The following is an 18,707-nucleotide window of genomic DNA, read 5'->3' on the forward strand; positions in this document are numbered from 1 at the left end:
AAATTAGGAATTTGAGAGTCTGTTTCTCATTACAATTATCACGGGGTGGAATGAGCAAAACACTAGCCTGGATTCTGGAGTTCAATCCTGATGGCAGCACTGGAGCCCAGGTTTTAAATGGGGATATAATGTGGTCAGATGCAGGTCTTGGTTGTGGAGAGGGCCTTGGCTGGAAAGACTGCTTACTGGAAGCAAGGTGATAAAAAAGGAGATCCTTGTCATAGTCCTGGGGAGAACTTTCTCTTTCATTTATTTATTCTTCCATTCAACAAATACAAAGTGTATGCCAGGCGCTCTACATATATTAACTCATTTAATCTGCATAAAAATCCAATGAGGTAGGTACCCTTATGAGAATTTTACATGTGAGAGCACTGAAGGTCAAGGAGAAACATGCTCAAGATCAAAGGGATAGTAAGTGGCACGGAGAGTTAATGCAATGGCCAGAAGGTGGCTGTGCTCGGCTTCGGCTTTAACAGCCAGGCATTTCTCCAAATCTATACTGTAGGCTTGAGCAGAACCAGGATTTGAACTGAAGTCCTGTCCTGCTCAGGTCACCAGGAGCCAGTCTACAGATATCCGCAGTTTTTTTCATTCTTTGTCATCTCCTCAAAGTTCCTCAAGTACCCATCTGTTTTAGGACTCAAGGTCTGAGGTTAATGACAGACTGTGGGAGGAGTGATGGGGGTGGGTCTATAGGGTGAGAAGTTATTTGTGGGATGAATGATGAAAATCTGTGGATACATGATAGGTGATCTGAAGGATGATAGGATGTGGGGTGAGTGATAGAAGATCTGTGGGGTAACTGGGGACCTGTGGGGTATGAGGTAACAAATTCTGCAAGGCAAGTTATGGGGGTTTGTAGTATAAGTAATGACAGCCTATGGGGTAAATGATAAGGGATTTGTGGGGTGACTTGAGAGGGTCTGTATTATCCATGATGGGGAGGGTCTACGGGGTGAGTTGTGGGGTTGTAGGGTATATGACTGGAGGTCTGTTGGGGTAAGTTATGGGGTATGTGAAGTGAGTGGTGGGTCTTGTGAGTTTTTGTGGTCCCTAGGGTGAGTGATGGGGATCTTAAGGGTACTGATGGGTGTCTTTGGAGTGAGTAATGGGGGAGTCTGAGGTGAGTGAAGTAAGATCTGTGGAGTTACTGATGGGGTGTCTATGGGGCACCTGATCAGGAGACACGAGGTTGAATAAATGGAAGAACTTATAGATTTGGAAAGTTCTACAAAAAATGAGAAAGTGTGCTCTGGAAAGAACACCAAGGGTGTGAATGGATGATCACTTCTTAAGAGAGATAATGGGTGTCTCATGGATCTAATTAGTCATCATGGGACTCTGTGGGGTCAGTGGTAGGGGGTTTGTTAGGTTATAGATTGGAAGCCTAAGTGATGATGATGGAGGGGGTCTACGGCTGAGAGAACAGTGGTCCTTGAAATGAGTGAGGGAGGGGCTTGTGGGGTCAGTCACAGGACAACTCTGGGGTTAGTAATTAAAGATCTCTGTGTTAGGGTCAAGATCTTTTATTTCCTGATTTTAAAAACTGCCACCATCATGGCCCTTCTAGTTTCTTCTGTACCTTTGTCCCAGTGGCTCCTGGCTGTAGCTCCACACAGCTCCTTTCTTGCCCCTGCCTCTGGCCCTTCTGGTGCTTACCCATCAACACGAGTTTGACAGATTAATTTGCTTTGTCCCTCCAACCTGCAGGACTGGACTCTTCTTCCTGGTGGAGGGCTCCTCGTCAGCCAGTGTTCAAGCCCAGGCTACTACTTATTAGTTCAGCTTGCTCTTGGCTTTTGTGGTTTTGGTGTCCAGCATGCTCTGGGCATGAGCAAGCTTCTTTACAGAATCGAGCACAAGGATTCCAGGCAGCACCAGCCACAGGCCGTTCAAGAAGACAAAGTAAAACCAGAAGTAGAGCGGGTGGCCCAGCTCCCCATGCTGGAATCCATCCCGCTGCTCTGTTAGGAAATAGAGCACATCCCCATAGATCTGACCTGTGGGAGGTAAGAGGGGAAGAGGAAACCCAGTCAGGAGGAAAAGCTATTCCAAGGCATCTTCTAAGTCATCATTCAAGGTCTCAGAGCTGATTCTCAAATTTAGAGAGCTAAGAAATCTGAAAACATATGGCTGAAAATTTGAGGAATTAGAAAAGTGAGAATTCCAGAAATCAGAAGCTGAGAATTTCTCAACTCAGGAGAGTTCTTATCTCCAGAATTTAAGGAAGCTCAAAATACCTTTAATTCAAGACAGCGCAGGATTCCAGAACTAAAGAAAGCCAGCAGTGTAAGAACACAAGAGGACTGAATGCCAGATGAAGGGAGCTCAGAATCCTAACCCTGGAGGATCCAGGGGCTTCCTGCCACCTCATGTAACCTTCACAGGAGACATTGTGATGAAAGAGGAGGAGGGGGAAATGACCCTTTCCCACCTGAGAACACAGACTGAGAGGGTCATGGCTGTTCCAGAACCTCAGGATGAGGTCATTCAGCCTGACTCAGACCTGGGTGGGCACAACTGAGAGGTGCTCTGTGTAGGGATCCCCCTGTGTCTGCGGATCCCCCATCAACCCCTCTAGGACCCAGTGTGGGCCCCCTCCTCACCTACAGAGACCACGAGCTGTAAGACAAAGCGGAGGGGCTGCTGGCGGAGAAAGGCGATCACCACCCATAGGCTGAGTGGTCCCCAAAGGCAAGCTGTGATGGTCTCCATGCATATCGTGAAGTTGTCACTCCTGTGGGAAGAGAAAGGATTGGGGAGCACTGACATCACTGTGCTGTACCCACACGGCACCCCATTAGTGCTCCCCGACTCACCACCACCCCCAAATCAATGCAGGGCTCCCTTGATGGAGGCAAACACTTACAGGATATATCGGCTGTCTCCCTTGGCATACTCCTTCCCTGAAGAAGGTGAGAGACATACATGAAGAATAAAGGCAAGAAAAGGAATTCAGATGTGTGAGAGTTGAGGGCCCATGTAAGGTAGGCTTCATAACCTCTCCATGCCTCAGTTTCCTCATCTGAGAAATGTGGTAGCTGTCTGGATTCTAGAGTGAACATATGTATACAAGATAATGTGTGCAGACCTGACCCAGAACAGTAAGTAACGCTGTGACTGTCTGGTATCCAATAAATGCGGAATAAAAGAAAGTAAGTGTAGGTGATGGGGTGAGTGAAGTAGCCAGTGAGTATAAGAGAAAGAGAGAGAGCACGCATGAGTGAGCAAGCAAGCACAAAGGTGAACAGATGAGTGAATCAAGGAATGAGCAGAGAATTAATAAGAAAAAGACCACTCAATGTAAAAATAGACAGGAGACAAGAATAGGTTCTTTAGAAAACAGGATTCCAAAATGGTCAATAAACATATGAAATGTGTTCAAACTTCATTAATTACTAAGAAAAAGCAAATTAAAACCATAATGAGTATCACTTGCAGCCATTATGACTAAAACTAAAGAAACACCTGACGATACCAAGTGTTGGCGAGGATGTGGAGGAACTAGAACTCCCATATGCTGCTGGTGGGAAAATAAAATGGTATAGCCATTTTTAAAAACAGTTTGGCAGTTTTTTCATGAAGTTAAACACACATCTACCACTCTTCTCTTCCATATTTACCCAAGAGAAACAAAGGCGGATCTTCACACAGACTTGTGTTAGATCCAAGTGTTATGTAAGAATAGCAGTTTTATGGGTGCCTGGGTGGTTCAGTTGGTCAAGCATCTGCCTTTTGCTTAGGTCATGAACCTGGAGTCCTGGGACTGAGTTCTGCATCGGGCTCCCTGCTCAGTGAAAAGTCTGTTTCTCCCTCTCCCTCTGCCCCTCCTCCCTGCTCGTGCACTGGTGCTCTCTAATAAATAAATAAAATCTTTGAAAAAAACATAGCATAAAAATAATTTATTCATGAGGCCAAAAAGGAATATTATTTATAATAGCAAAAGACTGGGGGCACCTGGGTGGCTCAGTCGTTGAGTTCTGCCTTCACCTTAGGTCATGATCTCAGGGTCCTGGGATTGAGCCTGGTGTTGGGCTCCCTGCTCAGTTGGGAGTCTGCTTCTCCCTCTCCCGCTGCTTGTTCTCTCTCTCTTTCTCAAATAAATAAAATCTTCTTTTTATTTTTATTTATTTATTTGACACAGAGAGAGAGAGATCACAAATAGGAAGAGAGGCAGGCAGAGAGAGAGGGAGAAGCAAGCTCCCCACCAAGCAGAGAGCCCAATGTGGGGCTCAATCCCAGGACCCTGAGACTATGATCCAAGCCGAAGGCAGAGGCTCAACACACTGAGCCACCCGGGATCCCCCAAATCTTTTTTTTTTAAATTTGTTTATTTGCCAGGGAGAGAGATCATAAGGAGGCAGAGAGGCAGGCGGAAGGGGGGGAGCAGGCTCTCCGCTGAGCAGAGAGCCCATTGTGAGGCTCTATCCCAGGACCCCAAGACCATGACCTGAGCCGAAGGCAGAGGCTTAACCCACTGAGCCACCCAGGCACCCCTCAAATAAATAAAAATGATTAAAAAAAAAAGATTGGAGGGAAATACCCTAAAATACTGGCCAAGTCAAATAATTCTGTAACATCCATGCTTTGAAAGCTTTTTATGAACTGATGAGGAGTGACCACATTGAAAAAAAGCGAAGTTCAGAGGTATATATACCATATTACCGTTTGCACAGAAGGGAAAAAAAGCGATGATGATGATGATAAAGGACAGTTATGGCATATACTGTCTGCCAACAGAGTTCTTAAAATCTTTTTTCAAGATTTATTTATTTATCTGAAAGAGAGAGCGTGTGTACAGGAGCAGGAGGGGCAGAGGGAGAAGGAGAGGTAATCTCAAATGGACTCCATGCTGAGCTCAGAGCCTGACACAGGGCTCGATCTCATGACCTGAGCTGAAAGCAAGAGCCAGATGCTTAACCGACTGTGCCACCCAGGCACCCCTGCTAGCACTGTTCTAAGAGACTTACATATTTTTGGGTTTTACCATCCCTCTTTTACAAATAGCAAACCGAGGCTTATCTGTATAATTTTGTGTAAGTAAGCCCTGGAAAAAAGCATACACAATTATTAACATTGGTTAATAATTACAGAAACTTGGTGGACACAAGGTAGATTTTCACTGCACACCTCTTTAAATGGTTTTTTTTTTTTTACCAATATGAACAGATACTCAACAAAAAAGTTGAATATATTTTTAAAATAAATTAATGTTAGAGTTGGTGGGTGGATAAATATCTAAGCCAATCCCTGCCCAGAAAATTTCCTCCCACAGCCCTCAAGGAACTCAGGACTCACAGAGTTGGGATAAGAAAGCTTGGTCTCCAAGAAGGTCTTCGTGGTAGAGGCTGAACCAGCCCTCAATCACCATGTGAATGAACCCACACACTGCAAACCAGCACAGGGATAGTCGCCGCCAAGTCCCCAGGGGGACGACTGCAGCACGACCTGACAACAGCCATGTGGTCACAACCAAGACCCCAGAGACGGAGAAGAGGCCCGCCAGGAGATGCCAAGTGGGGCAGTCATTAGGCACAAAGTTGTCCAGCCTCAGGTGCCGAGGCCAGTATGGGTGCAAGGGGCTGGCGTTGGTGGTCATGTCTTTGCAGGCTGATGGCTGTATGTGGGCAAGTAGAAAGGAGAAAAAAAAAGAGAAAAACCTGAGCAAACAGAAAGCACAGAATGAGATCATAAAATCAAATCCAAATAATTTATTATCACAAGAAGTGTAAATGGACTAAAATTATCAGTTAACAGACTGGATTAAAAATAGCCTAATTATATGCTGTTTTAAAATCCCAACTATAAGGCTGTTCCAGTCCTCCAAGAGAGTCCCCATGACGTGAAAGACACAGGAACCGGGCCAGGTTCTAGCCCTCATTGGTCACAGTCTGGTGGGCGGACACAAAAAACAGACTAGGTCCCAGCTCTCATTGGTCACGCCCTGATAGGGGACGTACAAGGGCCGGGTGTGGTCCCTTCCTCAAGGGTCATAGTTGGCTGAGGGAGACACAGCGACCAGGCTGGGTTCCACTGCAAGGGTCAGGGTCTAGCAACTTTCAACAGGAAGCTATTCCCTCTCCCGCAGTCCTGGAATCCGCAGGATAGAAGAGAGAAAACTAATCAGGTTCAGTGTGTGCAAAGCCAGACCCTTCCTGAAATCGTGCATAACGCCACTAACCTGCAAGAGAAAGAGGAAAGCGGAAGGCAGGGGTCTTGGGCGCAGTTCTAAACAGGAAAACGAGGGTGAAATACACAGACCACCAATTAGAAATAGAAGCCTCTGGTCTAGCTGCCCAATGAGAAGGCAGATCTTCTGCCGTCCCGGCAACCGCGCCGCAGCTGGGGGTCTTGCGCAGGCGCGAAGGGTGGGCGGTGGGTGTCCCTGCGTGGGACCCGGGCTGGGGGTGGTGGGGGGAGAGGGAGGGAGGAAGGGTCTAGCGCGGGCGTCGAGGGCCGGCTGTTTAGCAGTTGAGAGCTAGGGGATGGAGTGGCAGGTTGGGCAGAGGAAACTCACCCAGCGGCGTGGTCGCGGCGGCCTCGCTCACAGACTCCGGGGTCTCTCTAGGCTAGCTCGCTGGCTACGTACAAACCCTTCGTTCCGACTTGTCCCCTCACAGGTTCCTCACCTTACGGAGCTGGCCAATGGAGGGGCTGCGAAGGCGGCCAGCACCACCCCTAACCAATAGGAGCTCTCTGTGTGCCGCCGGCCCCGCCCCCATGCGTGGTGCCATTTTCGCTGTTGGTTGAGACCCAGTCAGGAGTTGCGGGAAGGCTGGGACCCGCCAAGGTTCGTGGGCGTCCGCAGGGAGTCCCAGCTTCAATTTCCCTAGTCCGTTGTCAGTCAGTTGTATCAGAAACTGGGTGTTTTATCCTTATCTGCTGTTGAGTCAGCATTGCTGTGTTCGCTCACCTTTGCCCTCGTTTTTTTAGGGACATCAATCAATGAGTTCCCAATCCTAATGCCCGAACCGGCGAGGAAACTTAATACGACAGCAGATCACATCGTGTACGTTGTGCCTCTGCCCTCTCCTTGGGCGCTCAGAATTCCTCAACGGTCATCTCCACTTCTGACTTAAGTCAGAACTAGTCAAGACCCGGGCTCCCCAGCGCTGCTGGCCAATTGGCATGGAGACCCTTAGTCTCCCTGTGCCAACTCAAGAGGGCCAATCCAAACTCCGTGACTCTAAGCCAGCAGGCACCCCAGGCCGTGCAATCAATCAGAACCCCGACCTATCCCACACCTTCCTATCCAATTAGAACCCACGACCTTCAGTTCTAAGGACCAATAAGCATGAACTCTTCATCTGTCTTGCTTTCCCCCCCCCCCCGCCCTAGTCAAAATAACGGATCAGAAAACCAGTTTTCCAGCCAGCTAGTATCAGGTCCCCCCCACCACACACACATCAAACTATCCGGTTTGTCCTGGCTCCACTCAAATCAAGTGTGCAGTCCTCGAGCTCATCATCCAGCCCTGAACAATAATAAATTAACCATGAACCAACCACAACCTGTTCCCTCTTCATGATTTCCAGCTTCCAAACCTTTAGTCCGTGCTGTGCCCATTCCTTACTCAATTCTATTCCCCACTGAGCAGTGAAGAAAGAGCCTTTTGTATCTTTCCTACTTTTATTTGACAATAACAAACTGTATATAAAAAGGGAGAAGGAAGGCGGGGGAGGCCCTGGATCTCCCCCTCTCTGTTTCCCCAAGCATCCTCCGCCCCTAGGCCCCAGCAGGGACCACCCCCTTCCCGCCTTATGGTGGAGTGGGGATCGACAGGCATGGAAATTGTGTGTGTGTGTGTGTGTGTGTGTGTAGGGGTGTCGGGGGGTCAAGGATGGAGAGGGGTCAAGAATTAGAGATAGGGCCTTCCCTCATCCCGCATCAGAGCTGGCACCCTGAGGAGGGGTCTTGAGGGAGCTATGAGGGTCCACAGATGTGCCTCAGCCTATGAGACGATAGAAGATCCAACATCCAAAAGTGACCCAGTGACTGGCCCAGCTGAGCTCTGACCACTTGTGGACAGTGTATGCCATGCCGTAGCCCTGTGGGAGAGAAAGAGGTGACAGTCCCACTCGGCAAGAACAAAAAAAGGTCTCAGGAAAACCCATCCTTTGTTTAAGGACATTTCTGTGACTCCATGCTAACCTACTAGGCGAGGCCCCAGAGAAGAGACTGGGTACATGTAAAAGGTAAGCAGAATCAGGTGTTATTTTTTTTTCATGTTTTCTTCTTTAAATATTATTTTAAAAACAAAACAAGGCAATTCCGTCCTCTGACTTGTACTCTCCCTAATATAGAAGGAGCTCCTAGAAATCAATTTTTCAAAAAGAAAAAAAAAACCTGGTAAAGGAAGGGAGTATGCCATTCTCACGAAGGACAAATCCCACTGGTTCTTAAATATATGAAAAGATACTCAGCCTCACTCATAATCTTCCTCCTCTCAAACCGGCAAACCTATCCAGGAAGTCTGAGAGGCACTCTGTTGGTAGGGCAACGGGTATGGTCAGACACTGCTGGGGGGAGGCAAAAAAGTAACTCCTTCACTGTAACTCTCAAGGCTAGATCCTATAGTTCTGTCTGCACCTGTGTGGATCCATATGGGTACAAGGGTATTAGTACTTGCTGTAGCACCATTTGCAATAGGAAAGGGCTGGAAATCACCTAGGTGTTCACTGATGAGGGACAAACTACACTGTGTCATATCGTCATACCCTCGCAATGGAAAACAAATGAATGAGGACATTCCATGTACTTATGCAGAAGATTTTCAAGAACGATTATGTGAAAACAGTGACATGCAGAATGGTATCATTCATGAGTTCTTTTAGGGTAAAAACCTGGGGTGGGGGAGGGAATCAAAATATAAATCTACTGTTGTGCTTATATTTTAGTGGGACATTTTAATGAAGTGAATAAAAATAGTTACCTGTAAGAGGGGAGGAAGGAGACCGTAGGAGCAAGACTTTTCCCTGAACATCTTGAATACTGTTTTGTTTTTGAACCTTGTGATTTATGGATTAACTATTTTTAAATGTTTTAGTAAAAATTAAAACCCCAATTTTGCACACTCAACCTGAATGAAGATTAAAAATTGTTTTTAATGACAAAATAGAAAATAAAAGTTTTATTTTCAATTAAAAATAAAAAAACGCAACTAAAAGAAAAGCAAAACCTGGATCCTGCAAGAGCCATGTGAAGAAACAGTATTTTTAAAATAATCTTTCATTTAAAAAGGGAGTAAAATCTGGAATGTGCATACTCCACATGAATAAAAATAGCACATACATTTTAATGTACATTTTTAAAGCAGAATCCAGAGTTTGCACATTCAACCTGAGTAAAAATACTTCTTAATTAAATAAGAAAGAAACCTTATGCATTCTATTGAAACAAAAATATGATGAAATAATTAATTTTTTGAAGAGTAAAACCTGGGGGTGCCTGGGCGGCTCAGTTGGTTAAGAGGCTGCCTTCAGCTCAGGTCATGATCCTGGGGTCCTGGGATTGAGCCCCTGCGTTGGGCTCCTTGCTTGCCAGGGAGCCTGCTTCTCCCTTGCCCTCTGCCCCTCCCTCCTCTGCTCCTGTTTCTCTCTCTCTCTTTCTCTCTCTCTCTCTCTCACACACACACACACAAATAAATAAACAAAATGTTAAAAAAAAAGAAAACTGGGATTTTGCTCATCTCTATAAAATAAATTTTATAAGTAAACTAAACATAGTTTGCACGCCTTGCCCTAATAAGAGCCCCAACAGGATGAGTCCAGCAGAAGGACCCTGAGAAAGGAGGATCCAGGAGCACTAGCTTTGCAAGAGCTAGACAGACATAAGACACGAGGTCCTCAATGCCTCAGCCTCTTCACCTTTGCTCTCATGGTTCCCATGAGCGGGTAGCATGTCCCTAAGTAACCTCCAGCCCAGGGCCCCACCTCACCTGCTCCTCTGTGGTGTCGTCCACATCGACATCAAACAGGGAGCCCAGGTAGGCCAGGTGGAAGATGGCCAGGGCCCCAAAGAGCAGGTTTAAGACTCGCACCCCCAGGCCCTGTGGGGGACAGATGGATATGCTTGGCAGCTGGATCTACTCACTGTCCCCCAGACCCGCCCGGCCAGGGGAGCCCAGGGAGATGCACAAAGCCCAGTGGGTCCCAGGAAGGAGGATGTCCAGGGCACAGGGCACCCCCTAGGGTTTGGATCTTCCTACGGGAGCCCCAGAGGTATCCAGGGATGAGGGTACTGTTAGCCTGGGGGCATCCATGGGGAGAGGCGAGTGTTGAGGCAGAGAAGGAAGAATGGAGGGGCTTCAGCTGGGGGCTTATGGTGATAAACATTGGTTGCCAGGTGGGAGGCAAATCTGAGGTGGTCCACATTTCTTATTGCAAACAATGAAAAAACGAACAGAAAGGAATCCCCACCATGACCTATGAGATCCACCTTTCCCCACCGCCCTCGCTCACTGTGCTCAAGCCACACTGGCCTCCTTGTTGTTCCTCAAATATTCCAGGCTCTCCCATCTCAGAGCTTTTACACAGGGTGTTCTCTCCCTACCTGGAATGCCTCTCTTCCTCATCTCCTCCAGTTCAAGAACTCAAAAGTCACTTCCCTATTTAAAATTGAAACCATTCACACCCCCGCCCCATACTTCCCTTCCCCTTTCCCTCACATCTTTTTTCCTTGGCATTAATCCCAATCTAAGAAACTATTATACTTTCGTGACTTTTTAAAAATTTACTGTCTTATCTGTTAAAAGGCTTGTCCCATACGGCTGGGACTTTAGTTTCTTTTGTTCACCACTGTGTCCCCAGGGCCTAGAACAGTGCCTGATACGGTGCTCAATAAATATTCACAGGGCGAGGTGGGGAACGGATGCCAGGTGTGTATACAGCAGAGGCTTGATAATGTTTGTGAGAGAAATGGATGCCAGGGTTCTGGGGATGGCTCAGGCACCAGGAGAGGAAGCTGGACACCCTGAGATGGACAGAAGATGGAGACGGAAGTAACGTTCTTGAGGGGAAGTGTTGGGCATGAGGTTGCCCGGGCTGAACCCTCACCAAGCGATGCCGGTGCGAACAGTTTGGTGGGCACCGTTTCGACAAGACGCAGGCACTGAGGATCCGAGCCAGGCGCTTCCGGAGGACTGGGGTGGATGCCAGGAGGTAAGGGGGTCAGGTTAGCCTCAGGGGACAATGGTTCTAGCCCTGCCCCCACCTCCTATCCCATCTGCTGGGCTGGGCTCAGCACTCACCATGTTCCACATAAGTGATAAACGCCAGGGACAGCAGCACCGCAGCCAAATGGAAGCTGAAGCCCTGGAGGGCCCAGGGGGCAAGGAGGTGAGTAAGGAGAGGCCCTGCCCCCCCCCCAGCTCTCCCCACCCCACATCCCGCTCTGCCCTGCTCACGTGCAGGAGGGCACTGGCTGCATAGGTAACCAGCACGGCTGAGAAGGTCCCCAGGCGGAGAGCATTCTTGAAAACATCTGTAAGGGGGAGATGCAAATCAAGAGTCTTCTGGGATTCCCCTCTGCCCTCTCCAGGGGGCCAGAGGGCAAGGAGAGGAACCCACAACCTACTGGGCCCCCCAGGATAAAATCTTTATCATGGTCCCAAATGTCCCATGTCCGAAACTCAGCTCCTCATCTTCCCTCCTGAGATGTTCCTCCCATAGCACCCCCAAGTTCAGCCAAGGTCAACTCTACTCTTCCCGTTCCTCAGAGAAAAAACCTAAAATCACCCTCGCTCTGCCCTCTTCTACCCTCTCCCCCATTTCCACAACCAGACTCTCAGCAAATCCTGTTAGTTCCATCTCCAGAATGTATCCAGAATCTGCCCTCTCTTCACACCCACTGCCACCACCATCACAGCTTGCTGGGACTATTGCCATGACCTCCTCCCTGCTTCCACCTTGTCTGCTCTCACAGCAGCTGGAGGGGCCTGTTACAACCCAAGTCAGCCCTCAGCCCTCTTCTGCTCACACCCCTGCTGTGGTACCACTTCTCAGAGAAAAAGCCCCAGTCCTCCCTGTGGCCAGTGAAGCCCTCCAGCCCCCTGTCACCTCTCTGCCCTCACCTCCTGGGGCTGGTCCCCACTCACTCTGCTCTCCCGGCACTGGTCTCCTCCCTGTTCCTCAGATACATGCACAGTATGCTGCCTCAGGGCCTTTGCACTGGTTTTTCCCTCCATCTGTTTACCCTCTTCCCCCACACATTGGTATTGCTTGTTCTTTCATCTAGCTCAGGTCTTTGCTCAAATGTCACCTCCTCAGTGGGACTTGCTCTGGATAATTTATTTAAAATTGCAACACTCCCCCTGCCCTCACTCCTGCCAACACTCCCAGATCATCTTTATCTGCTTCATTTTTTTTTTTACCATAGCACCTGTCACCACTTGCACTATTACGTATTATTTTTTCTCTTACTGTCTGCTCTCCCCACAAAAATGTCAGCGCCACAGGGGCCAGGGACTTTTTCCCCCCCGGTTCCTGCAGTATCTTCAGTGCCTAGTATACAATAGGTTCTCAGTAAACATTACATGAATGGGGAAGGGCCTGGATTGAGGGCTCCCAACTCTCTTGGAGCAGTGACTTGGTGACTCACAGTTATTTAGCCAATAAGACATGGGCAGGTTCCAGCTCGTGACAACTTCCACCATGGACCGGGGCAGCTCCACGTTCAGTGGCTTGGATACAGTCAGGTCCCTGTAGGCAAAAGAGACCTGCAAATTCATCTGGGGTCTCAAGCCATCCATCTGACCTCCATACTTTTATCTTGGCTGTTCCCTCCCCTGGGACTCCCTCCCACCTCCCTGCAGGTCCTCTAGGCAGCACCCTAAGGGGGGGGGGCCCAGCCCTCCCCACCATTCCAGGTGATCCTTCTCCTCGGTGAAGCCGGCCCCTGCCAACGTGGCCGTGGCCTCGGACAGAAAGCCCACAAAATAGTTGCTGAAGTGGAAGGAGACAGCACTCTCGTAGGCTCGCAGCCACCTGGGGAGAAAGTGGTTGGGGGGAGAGAAGGATCACTCCCAGGCCCGGCATGACACCCCACCACATGTCAGGTCCCCAGCCCCACTCTGCAGACTCACCTTACCATGGTGCCCCTAGGGCCCCCAGGGGTCAGGAAGGCAGCAGAGAAGAAAGGAAAGAGAGTCAGAGAGGACCTGGAGGCTGGGCGGAGTTGTTTGTAGACAAGACAAGACAGAAACATGGCAGCAAAAGATAGTCACATGCACAAGCACACTCTCAGTTTCACATGCCTCAAGTGGAAGTGTGAGCGGCCCTACGGTATGACCTGGTCCCACAGCCTCACATGGCCAGACATCCAGACCCAGCCACTGTCAGAGGCCTGACCTCACCGTGCCACACAGCGACACAGCCACAAGGCCAGACACAAATGCTGTCAGACTCCCAGCCTCACAGCCCTCGAGTCTGACCCAGTGACGGTAAGATACACCAGAGTCCTTTACTTAGGCACAGACACCACCAGGTACCCTGCTTTGCACACGTAGGCGATACTATGCTCAACCCAGTCATCCTGTCAGCTGTAGTCAGACATGGTGAAAAACAGACTGCGGCCTGGACAAAGTGTAGGTTCTGGAATTCGGCCTGGGAATAATGCCCAGATGCTTAGCTAGGTGACACTCGTTAAATCTCTCCACCCTTTGGGAGCCTCATTCAGCATCAGACACCATCAGTGGCCAGTGAGCGGGGGCACTGGGTCATACAGTCAAACAGTTGGATGAAATCCTACAGTCACACTAGAAAGCGGATGGTCAGTCCCACAGATAGGCATGGACACATCGTCGGTCATGAGGCCACAGCCAGACAACACCAGGCGGCCAGACAAGGCAGACTCACAGGCAGAATCTGTCACAGACAGGCACACAACAAGCTATGCATGGTCAGACCCATTTCCAGCCAGAGTCACAGACGACCCAGCTTTATCTTTTCCAGTGACAGGCACACATCCCATCACTGACAAAGGCACAGAGAGACAGCTGGAACACCAGTCCCACACAGAGGGTGAGTAGCTGACAGGTGAACGACCCACATACACCAGTGTCACAGGCAGGTCGGCGTCACCCACCAATATATACTTGTCAATCCCCATTGTCGTCCCATAATTTGTTCCTAGCCGTAAACTAGGTGGACAGCCAGGCACAGTTGGAGTGTCAGTCACATGGAGTCACAGAGCTAACTGTGGTCGAACAACAGCCATAGACACTCAGCCTCTGTCTAGTCATGGGATAGATGGTCCAACAGTCTCAGACTTACAGAACAAACCAGACACAGACTGCGCCCCCCACCCCGACCCCTAGTCAGCCCCACTTGCCCTTAGCACCTGCCCTCATTTACCTGGCTTTGCGTTTCTTGCTGTAGTAACAGAAGACAGACAGAAGAATTAAGAGACAGGCTCAGAGCTGGGGAGACCCCAGGTCCCTCCCCAAACCCCTCCCTGTTGGGCAGAGGCCTCGAAGGCTGTGCTCACTTGCGAAGGAGGCGGTCACCATCAAGGGGGATGAAGTATGGGAAGAGGTAGGGGCCCACACAGGTGGACAGCACAAGGCACAGGAGGGCCAACGCCAGGCTCCGGGCCACCTTCTGCAGCCATTGGCGGCTCTGTGGGGATCAAGGCTCCATGAACACTGCCCCACCATGGCTCCCATAGTCCCTGCCCACCTGTCCACCCAGGACCTCACCAGCGGGCGGCCTTGGACAGCCTGTAGGTAGCTGTGGAAGGATATCCAGGGCCCAAAGACGATGGTGCCCACGAAGTAGAGGTAGCCCATGAACTCCATGGGCGAGGGCACTGCACCCACCTCGCCCCGGTCCAGGTCGAAGCCCAGAGACACCGCCTTCATGGCCACGATCATCTGGGCCCCTATGTGTGGCGCCCATGGTCAAGTGGACAGGCAAAGAGCAGGTCCGCGTGGGGGAATGGGGAGCACCAGGTGAGAGGTGGTGGGAGATGAGGAGGTCAGGTGTGGACGGGTGGGCACGGTGTCAGACAGGCAGGTGCGCAGAGGGGGCCCAGGACCAGCAGACGCCTTGAGTCAAGTGTCAGGCGCTTGCGCACATGAGATAGGATAGACAGATGGCGCGGGGGTGGGGGTGGTGGAGGGGAAGGCATGGGAGAGAGAAACACAGATGTAAGGGGAATCTGAGGCCCGCGTGTCCACCAGGGCAGGCAGATGAGGGAGAAAAGCAGGGAAGGACAGACAGGGTTGGGGGAGTTAGGAGCCGTGGGGCAGGGCAGGAAGACAGGGGCGGGAGGGGGCAGGTGAGAGGGCCAGGACCACCTACCTCGCATCTTGTGCCATGTCACGGTGTCCACCATGTGCATCTCACTACGGAAAAAAGGTGGTCTTGGCTCCATGACTCCCATGGTCTCAGAGACCACAAAGTGGGGGAAACCCAGGCGCAGAGACGTCACAGCTCCCCTCCCCGCACATCCCCATCCTGCACAATCTCCTGGAGGAATAATTCTCCAGGACTCAGGACTCCCTCCTCCAGGGGGAGCCCAAGCCCAGCCTGTCCGGTACAGCCTTTAGAAAGAACCAGTCTCCCAGACTCCCGCACCCCCCCCCAACTCTGGGAATCCCCTATGCCCTCCTCGTCCTGGACAGCCTCATGAGGAGTGGCCTGGGCCCCCCGCCCCCCCCCCCGCCCTTTGGCCCACAGTGTGAGGAGGAGGACTCGCACCCATACCCCATGAGCAGGTAGATGAGGATGGTGACCGATAGGAAGACGCCGCGATGGGAGGAATGTCGGCAGAGGAACAGCACGAGGTAGCACAAGAGGCTGAGCAGCACGACCCAAACCATGTGCAGCTGGAAGAAGTGGTAGAGGCTGAAGAACCCCCCTGCCACAGTGCTCGCATGCTTCAGGTAGGACGGCAACCCTTCGGGTGGAGCAGGGGGAGACAAAGAGAACAAGAACGGGAAGTTGGCTGGGCCGGGAGGAAGGGAGGGCCACCGGGCAGAGGGCAGAATAAGAGGTGGCAATGTGGTGAGATTGCAGGGGTGGGGAGGGGGGAGGGGGCCGAAGCGGGTGAGCTTGAGAGGGGACCCGAGAAGAAACATCTGTAAAGGACATTTTTGGGAACCCTGGGTGAAATATGAATATTGACTTATGTTGGATAATTATTATCGCACCCAGATTACATTTCTTGGGGAGGAGGGGGAGGGCATGCTTGTTGGGGGAAGATGTCCTTGTTCTTGGGGAGGCACACACTGAAGGGTTTGGGGTGAAGTGTCAGCACATTCTTCACAGGATTCAGGAAGATGACAGGTAGATAGAGCTAGTGTTAAGATGTTGACAGGTGGGGGGGCACCTGGGTGGCTCAGTGGGTTAAGCCTCTGCCTTTGGTTCAGGTCATGATCCCAGGGTCCTGGGATGGAGCCCCGCATCGAGCCCCGCATCAGGGATCTCTGCTCAGCAGGGAGCCTGCTTTCCCTCCTCTCTCTCTCTGCCTGCCTCTCTCCCTACTTGTGATCTCTGTCTGTCAAATAAATAAATAAAATCTTAAAAAAAAGATGTTGACAGTTGGAGAATCTGATAATGCATATATAGGCGTTCAGAACATTATCCTTTCAGCTTAACTTTTTGGGAAGTTCAAAATATTTCAAAATGATGAACCTTGTGGGGGGGGGACATCCATTTAAAACAAAAGAAAAAAAGGGGGCACCTGGCTGGCTCAGTTGGTGGAGAGTGCAACTCTTGATCTCGGGTCATGAGTTCGAGCCCCACATTGGATGTAGATTACAAAAAAAAATCAATAAATAAACATTAAAGAAAAGAAAAGGAAAAGAAAGTGTAGAAGCTTTGAATCTCAGATTTCCAAAATTCTCAGCATCCTATAAGAAAGTTGGGAACTTGGAATTGTATCATTTGGATACAGGCTTGCCACGATTGTGGAAGAATTCCAGAATCCCACAATCCAGAAATCTCATCATGCCCAGACTCTCAAAATCCAGAATACCAGCATTTTGGAAGGCTACACTATGAGAATTTCTATTTGTCAGAATGCCCAAACTCTGTAACATGGTACTTAGGGATTCCATAGCTGACATCGGCATCCCAGAAGCTTGTAACCTTGGGATGGAGACATTTCAGGATCCCAAGATCCAAGAAGCTCAGCTTTCTAGAATCCCAGAAACCCAGGCATACCGAAGGATGTGGCTTGTCATGGCAGGATGTGGCTTGGTGTGGTGTGGTGTGGCATGGAGTGACTGGGCATAGTGGGACGTGGTGTAATAGAATGGCACTTGGGCTGCTGGCATGTGGTGGGCTAGACACGTTGGCGTCCGGCTTGGCATGGCAAGATGTAGCGGGTTAAAATGTGGCTTGGGATGGATAAATGTGGTATGTGTGATACGGCCTCGGTGGTGGCACCTGGTGCGGCAAGCACTTACCAAGCCTCCAGAGGAGCCGGCAGGCGAGGCAGATGGCAAGGAGCAGCCAGATCTGATCAAGGCCCTGCTGGGCAGTAGGCAGGAGACAGCCCTGCAGCAGTTGCTGGAAAAATTCCTGGCGGCTGAAGGTGGCCATTGCGAACCCCCACGGATGGATGGACAGATGGATAGACCTGTCAAAGTGGGGACACACAGGGAGCCAGGATGTCCGTGGGGCAGACCATGCTCAAGGGATGGACTTGAACACTCAGATTTCAGTTTGGGGCTGTCCGTCAGGAGACATGGTCCTGGGGGGCTGGGAGAGGGTGTGAATGTCAGGTACATCCGACAGAGCCACCAACTGTGTGTGTGTGAATGGGAGTCCGGGGTGAACACACACAGCCCATGACCTGTAGTGAATGAAGGACCCGTGTCTCTTGTATGCTGTGAACAGTCCGGGTCCGATGTAATTGAATGGTGTATATTCTAGGCCCACATATCAAATGGGGGGCCCCCCGGGTTTCCAAGGTAGAGTCACTCTGTGTGGAGGGCAAAGAGGGAGATCCTGTGACACTTGGGGGCCGTGTGCATCTCTTCTTCTATGGATGTGGGGGGTGTCCTGTATCCCCCGCGCGCCCCATCTCACCCCCACCTGGCCTCTTGTAGCCGCCAACAAAGCTCTGCCCAGGCCCGGGAGCTGCAGGGAGGTGAAGTTGGCAGTCAGGGATGTAGCAATTGGAGCAGTGGGAAAGGTGATGGAGAGGGGGCCCCAGGACACGCGCTGCAGACCCGCGCGGAGAGGCCGGCTCAGGATGGGAGCAGGGCAGCCGCACGCGCACTGCTGGCGACTTACCTGGCAGGAAGGAAGCTGCGGTCCTGGGGGCCGGGGACGCACCGCCGCCGCCACCGTCGCCGCCTCCTCCGGGCAGCCTCCCCCGCAGGCCGCAAGGCCGGGACCAGCTGCGGCTCCCTGGGCGGCGCGGAGAGCGGGCCCTTTAAATCCCGGGGAGGCCCGGCCGGCCAGCTCGGCCAATGAGAGGACAGGAGAGGGGCGGGGACGGAGGAGGAGGGGAGCCGGAGGAGCGAGGGAAGGAGGAGCGGGAGGTTGAGAGGAGCGGGGCGCGGGAGGACGTCTGCGCGCGGAACGTTCGCGCCCGCACCTATCCGGCCTCTTGGGGCTGTTCCAGCCCCTTGAAGGTTCGCGTCGGGAGGTCTTCTGGCGGCCCGGAAACAAACTTTCCAATCGTCACATTCCTAATCCTTCAAGAAGCTGAGACGCGGAGGGATGGGGGAGGGAAAAGGCAAGCCCGCTCCC

The 18,707-nt window shown here is 51.0% G+C and overlaps 2 protein-coding genes across 7 annotated transcripts; both read right to left on the reverse strand.

Annotated features, from left to right (window-relative positions):
* Window positions 1-227: 227 nt before the first annotated feature.
* On the reverse strand, window positions 228-6,629 carry LOC122896967 (EBP cholestenol delta-isomerase). Of its 2 annotated transcripts, XM_044235077.1 has the most exons (6): window positions 6,521-6,629; window positions 6,185-6,231; window positions 5,302-5,620; window positions 2,873-2,909; window positions 2,610-2,740; window positions 228-2,003 (listed from the first exon to the last, which is right to left on the reverse strand). In XM_044235077.1, exons 3-6 carry the CDS (start codon window positions 5,600-5,602, stop codon window positions 1,780-1,782), a joined length of 693 nt encoding a protein of 230 aa, XP_044091012.1. In that variant the 5' UTR covers window positions 5,603-5,620; window positions 6,185-6,231; window positions 6,521-6,629; the 3' UTR covers window positions 228-1,779. The 2 variants fall into 2 exon arrangements, with proteins under 2 accessions (XP_044091012.1, XP_044091011.1); XM_044235076.1 differs by lacking the exon at window positions 6,185-6,231.
* A 989-nt stretch (window positions 6,630-7,618) lies between these two features.
* PORCN (porcupine O-acyltransferase) lies at window positions 7,619-18,349 on the reverse strand. 5 transcript variants are annotated; one of them, XM_044235162.1, is made up of 16 exons: window positions 18,246-18,349; window positions 18,045-18,089; window positions 17,414-17,586; window positions 15,708-15,900; window positions 15,303-15,346; window positions 14,699-14,880; window positions 14,488-14,618; window positions 14,355-14,372; window positions 13,085-13,099; window positions 12,861-12,986; window positions 12,601-12,701; window positions 11,408-11,484; window positions 11,252-11,315; window positions 11,058-11,143; window positions 9,941-10,051; window positions 7,619-8,051 (listed from the first exon to the last, which is right to left on the reverse strand). In XM_044235162.1, the coding sequence occupies exons 3-16, from the start codon at window positions 17,547-17,549 to the stop codon at window positions 7,950-7,952; spliced, it is 1,386 nt and encodes a 461-aa protein (XP_044091097.1). In that variant the 5' UTR covers window positions 17,550-17,586; window positions 18,045-18,089; window positions 18,246-18,349; the 3' UTR covers window positions 7,619-7,949. The 5 variants fall into 5 exon arrangements, with proteins under 5 accessions (XP_044091097.1, XP_044091096.1, XP_044091098.1 ...); XM_044235161.1 differs by lacking the exon at window positions 18,045-18,089; XM_044235163.1 differs by lacking the exons at window positions 13,085-13,099; window positions 18,045-18,089.
* Window positions 18,350-18,707: the final 358 nt, after the last annotated feature.

Source organism: Neovison vison, chromosome X (assembly GCF_020171115.1).
Source record: "Neovison vison isolate M4711 chromosome X, ASM_NN_V1, whole genome shotgun sequence".
Taxonomy (NCBI): Eukaryota; Metazoa; Chordata; class Mammalia; order Carnivora; family Mustelidae; genus Neogale; species Neogale vison.

Bases quoted from the DNA above. Each gene is read 5' to 3' on its own strand.
- LOC122896967 (XM_044235076.1), bottom strand. From the start codon at position 5,602: ATGACCACCAACGCCAGCCCCTTGCACCCATACTGGCCTCGGCACCTG. The intron at 2,910-5,301 runs GTGAGTCCTGAG...CACCTTCTTCAG, and splicing joins AGCTTTCTTATCCCAACTCT to GGAAGGAGTATGCCAAGGGA. The intron at 2,741-2,872 runs GTAAGTGTTTGC...CTCTTCCCACAG, and splicing joins GGAGACAGCCGATATATCCT to GAGTGACAACTTCACGATAT.
- PORCN (XM_044235161.1), bottom strand. From the start codon at position 17,549: ATGGCCACCTTCAGCCGCCAGGAATTTTTCCAGCAACTGCTGCAGGGC. The intron at 12,702-12,860 runs GTGGGGAGGGCT...TTTTGCCTACAG, and splicing joins GAGAAGGATCACCTGGAATG to GGACCTGACTGTATCCAAGC. The intron at 11,144-11,251 runs GTGAGTGCTGAG...CATCCACCCCAG, and splicing joins TATCACTTATGTGGAACATG to TCCTCCGGAAGCGCCTGGCT.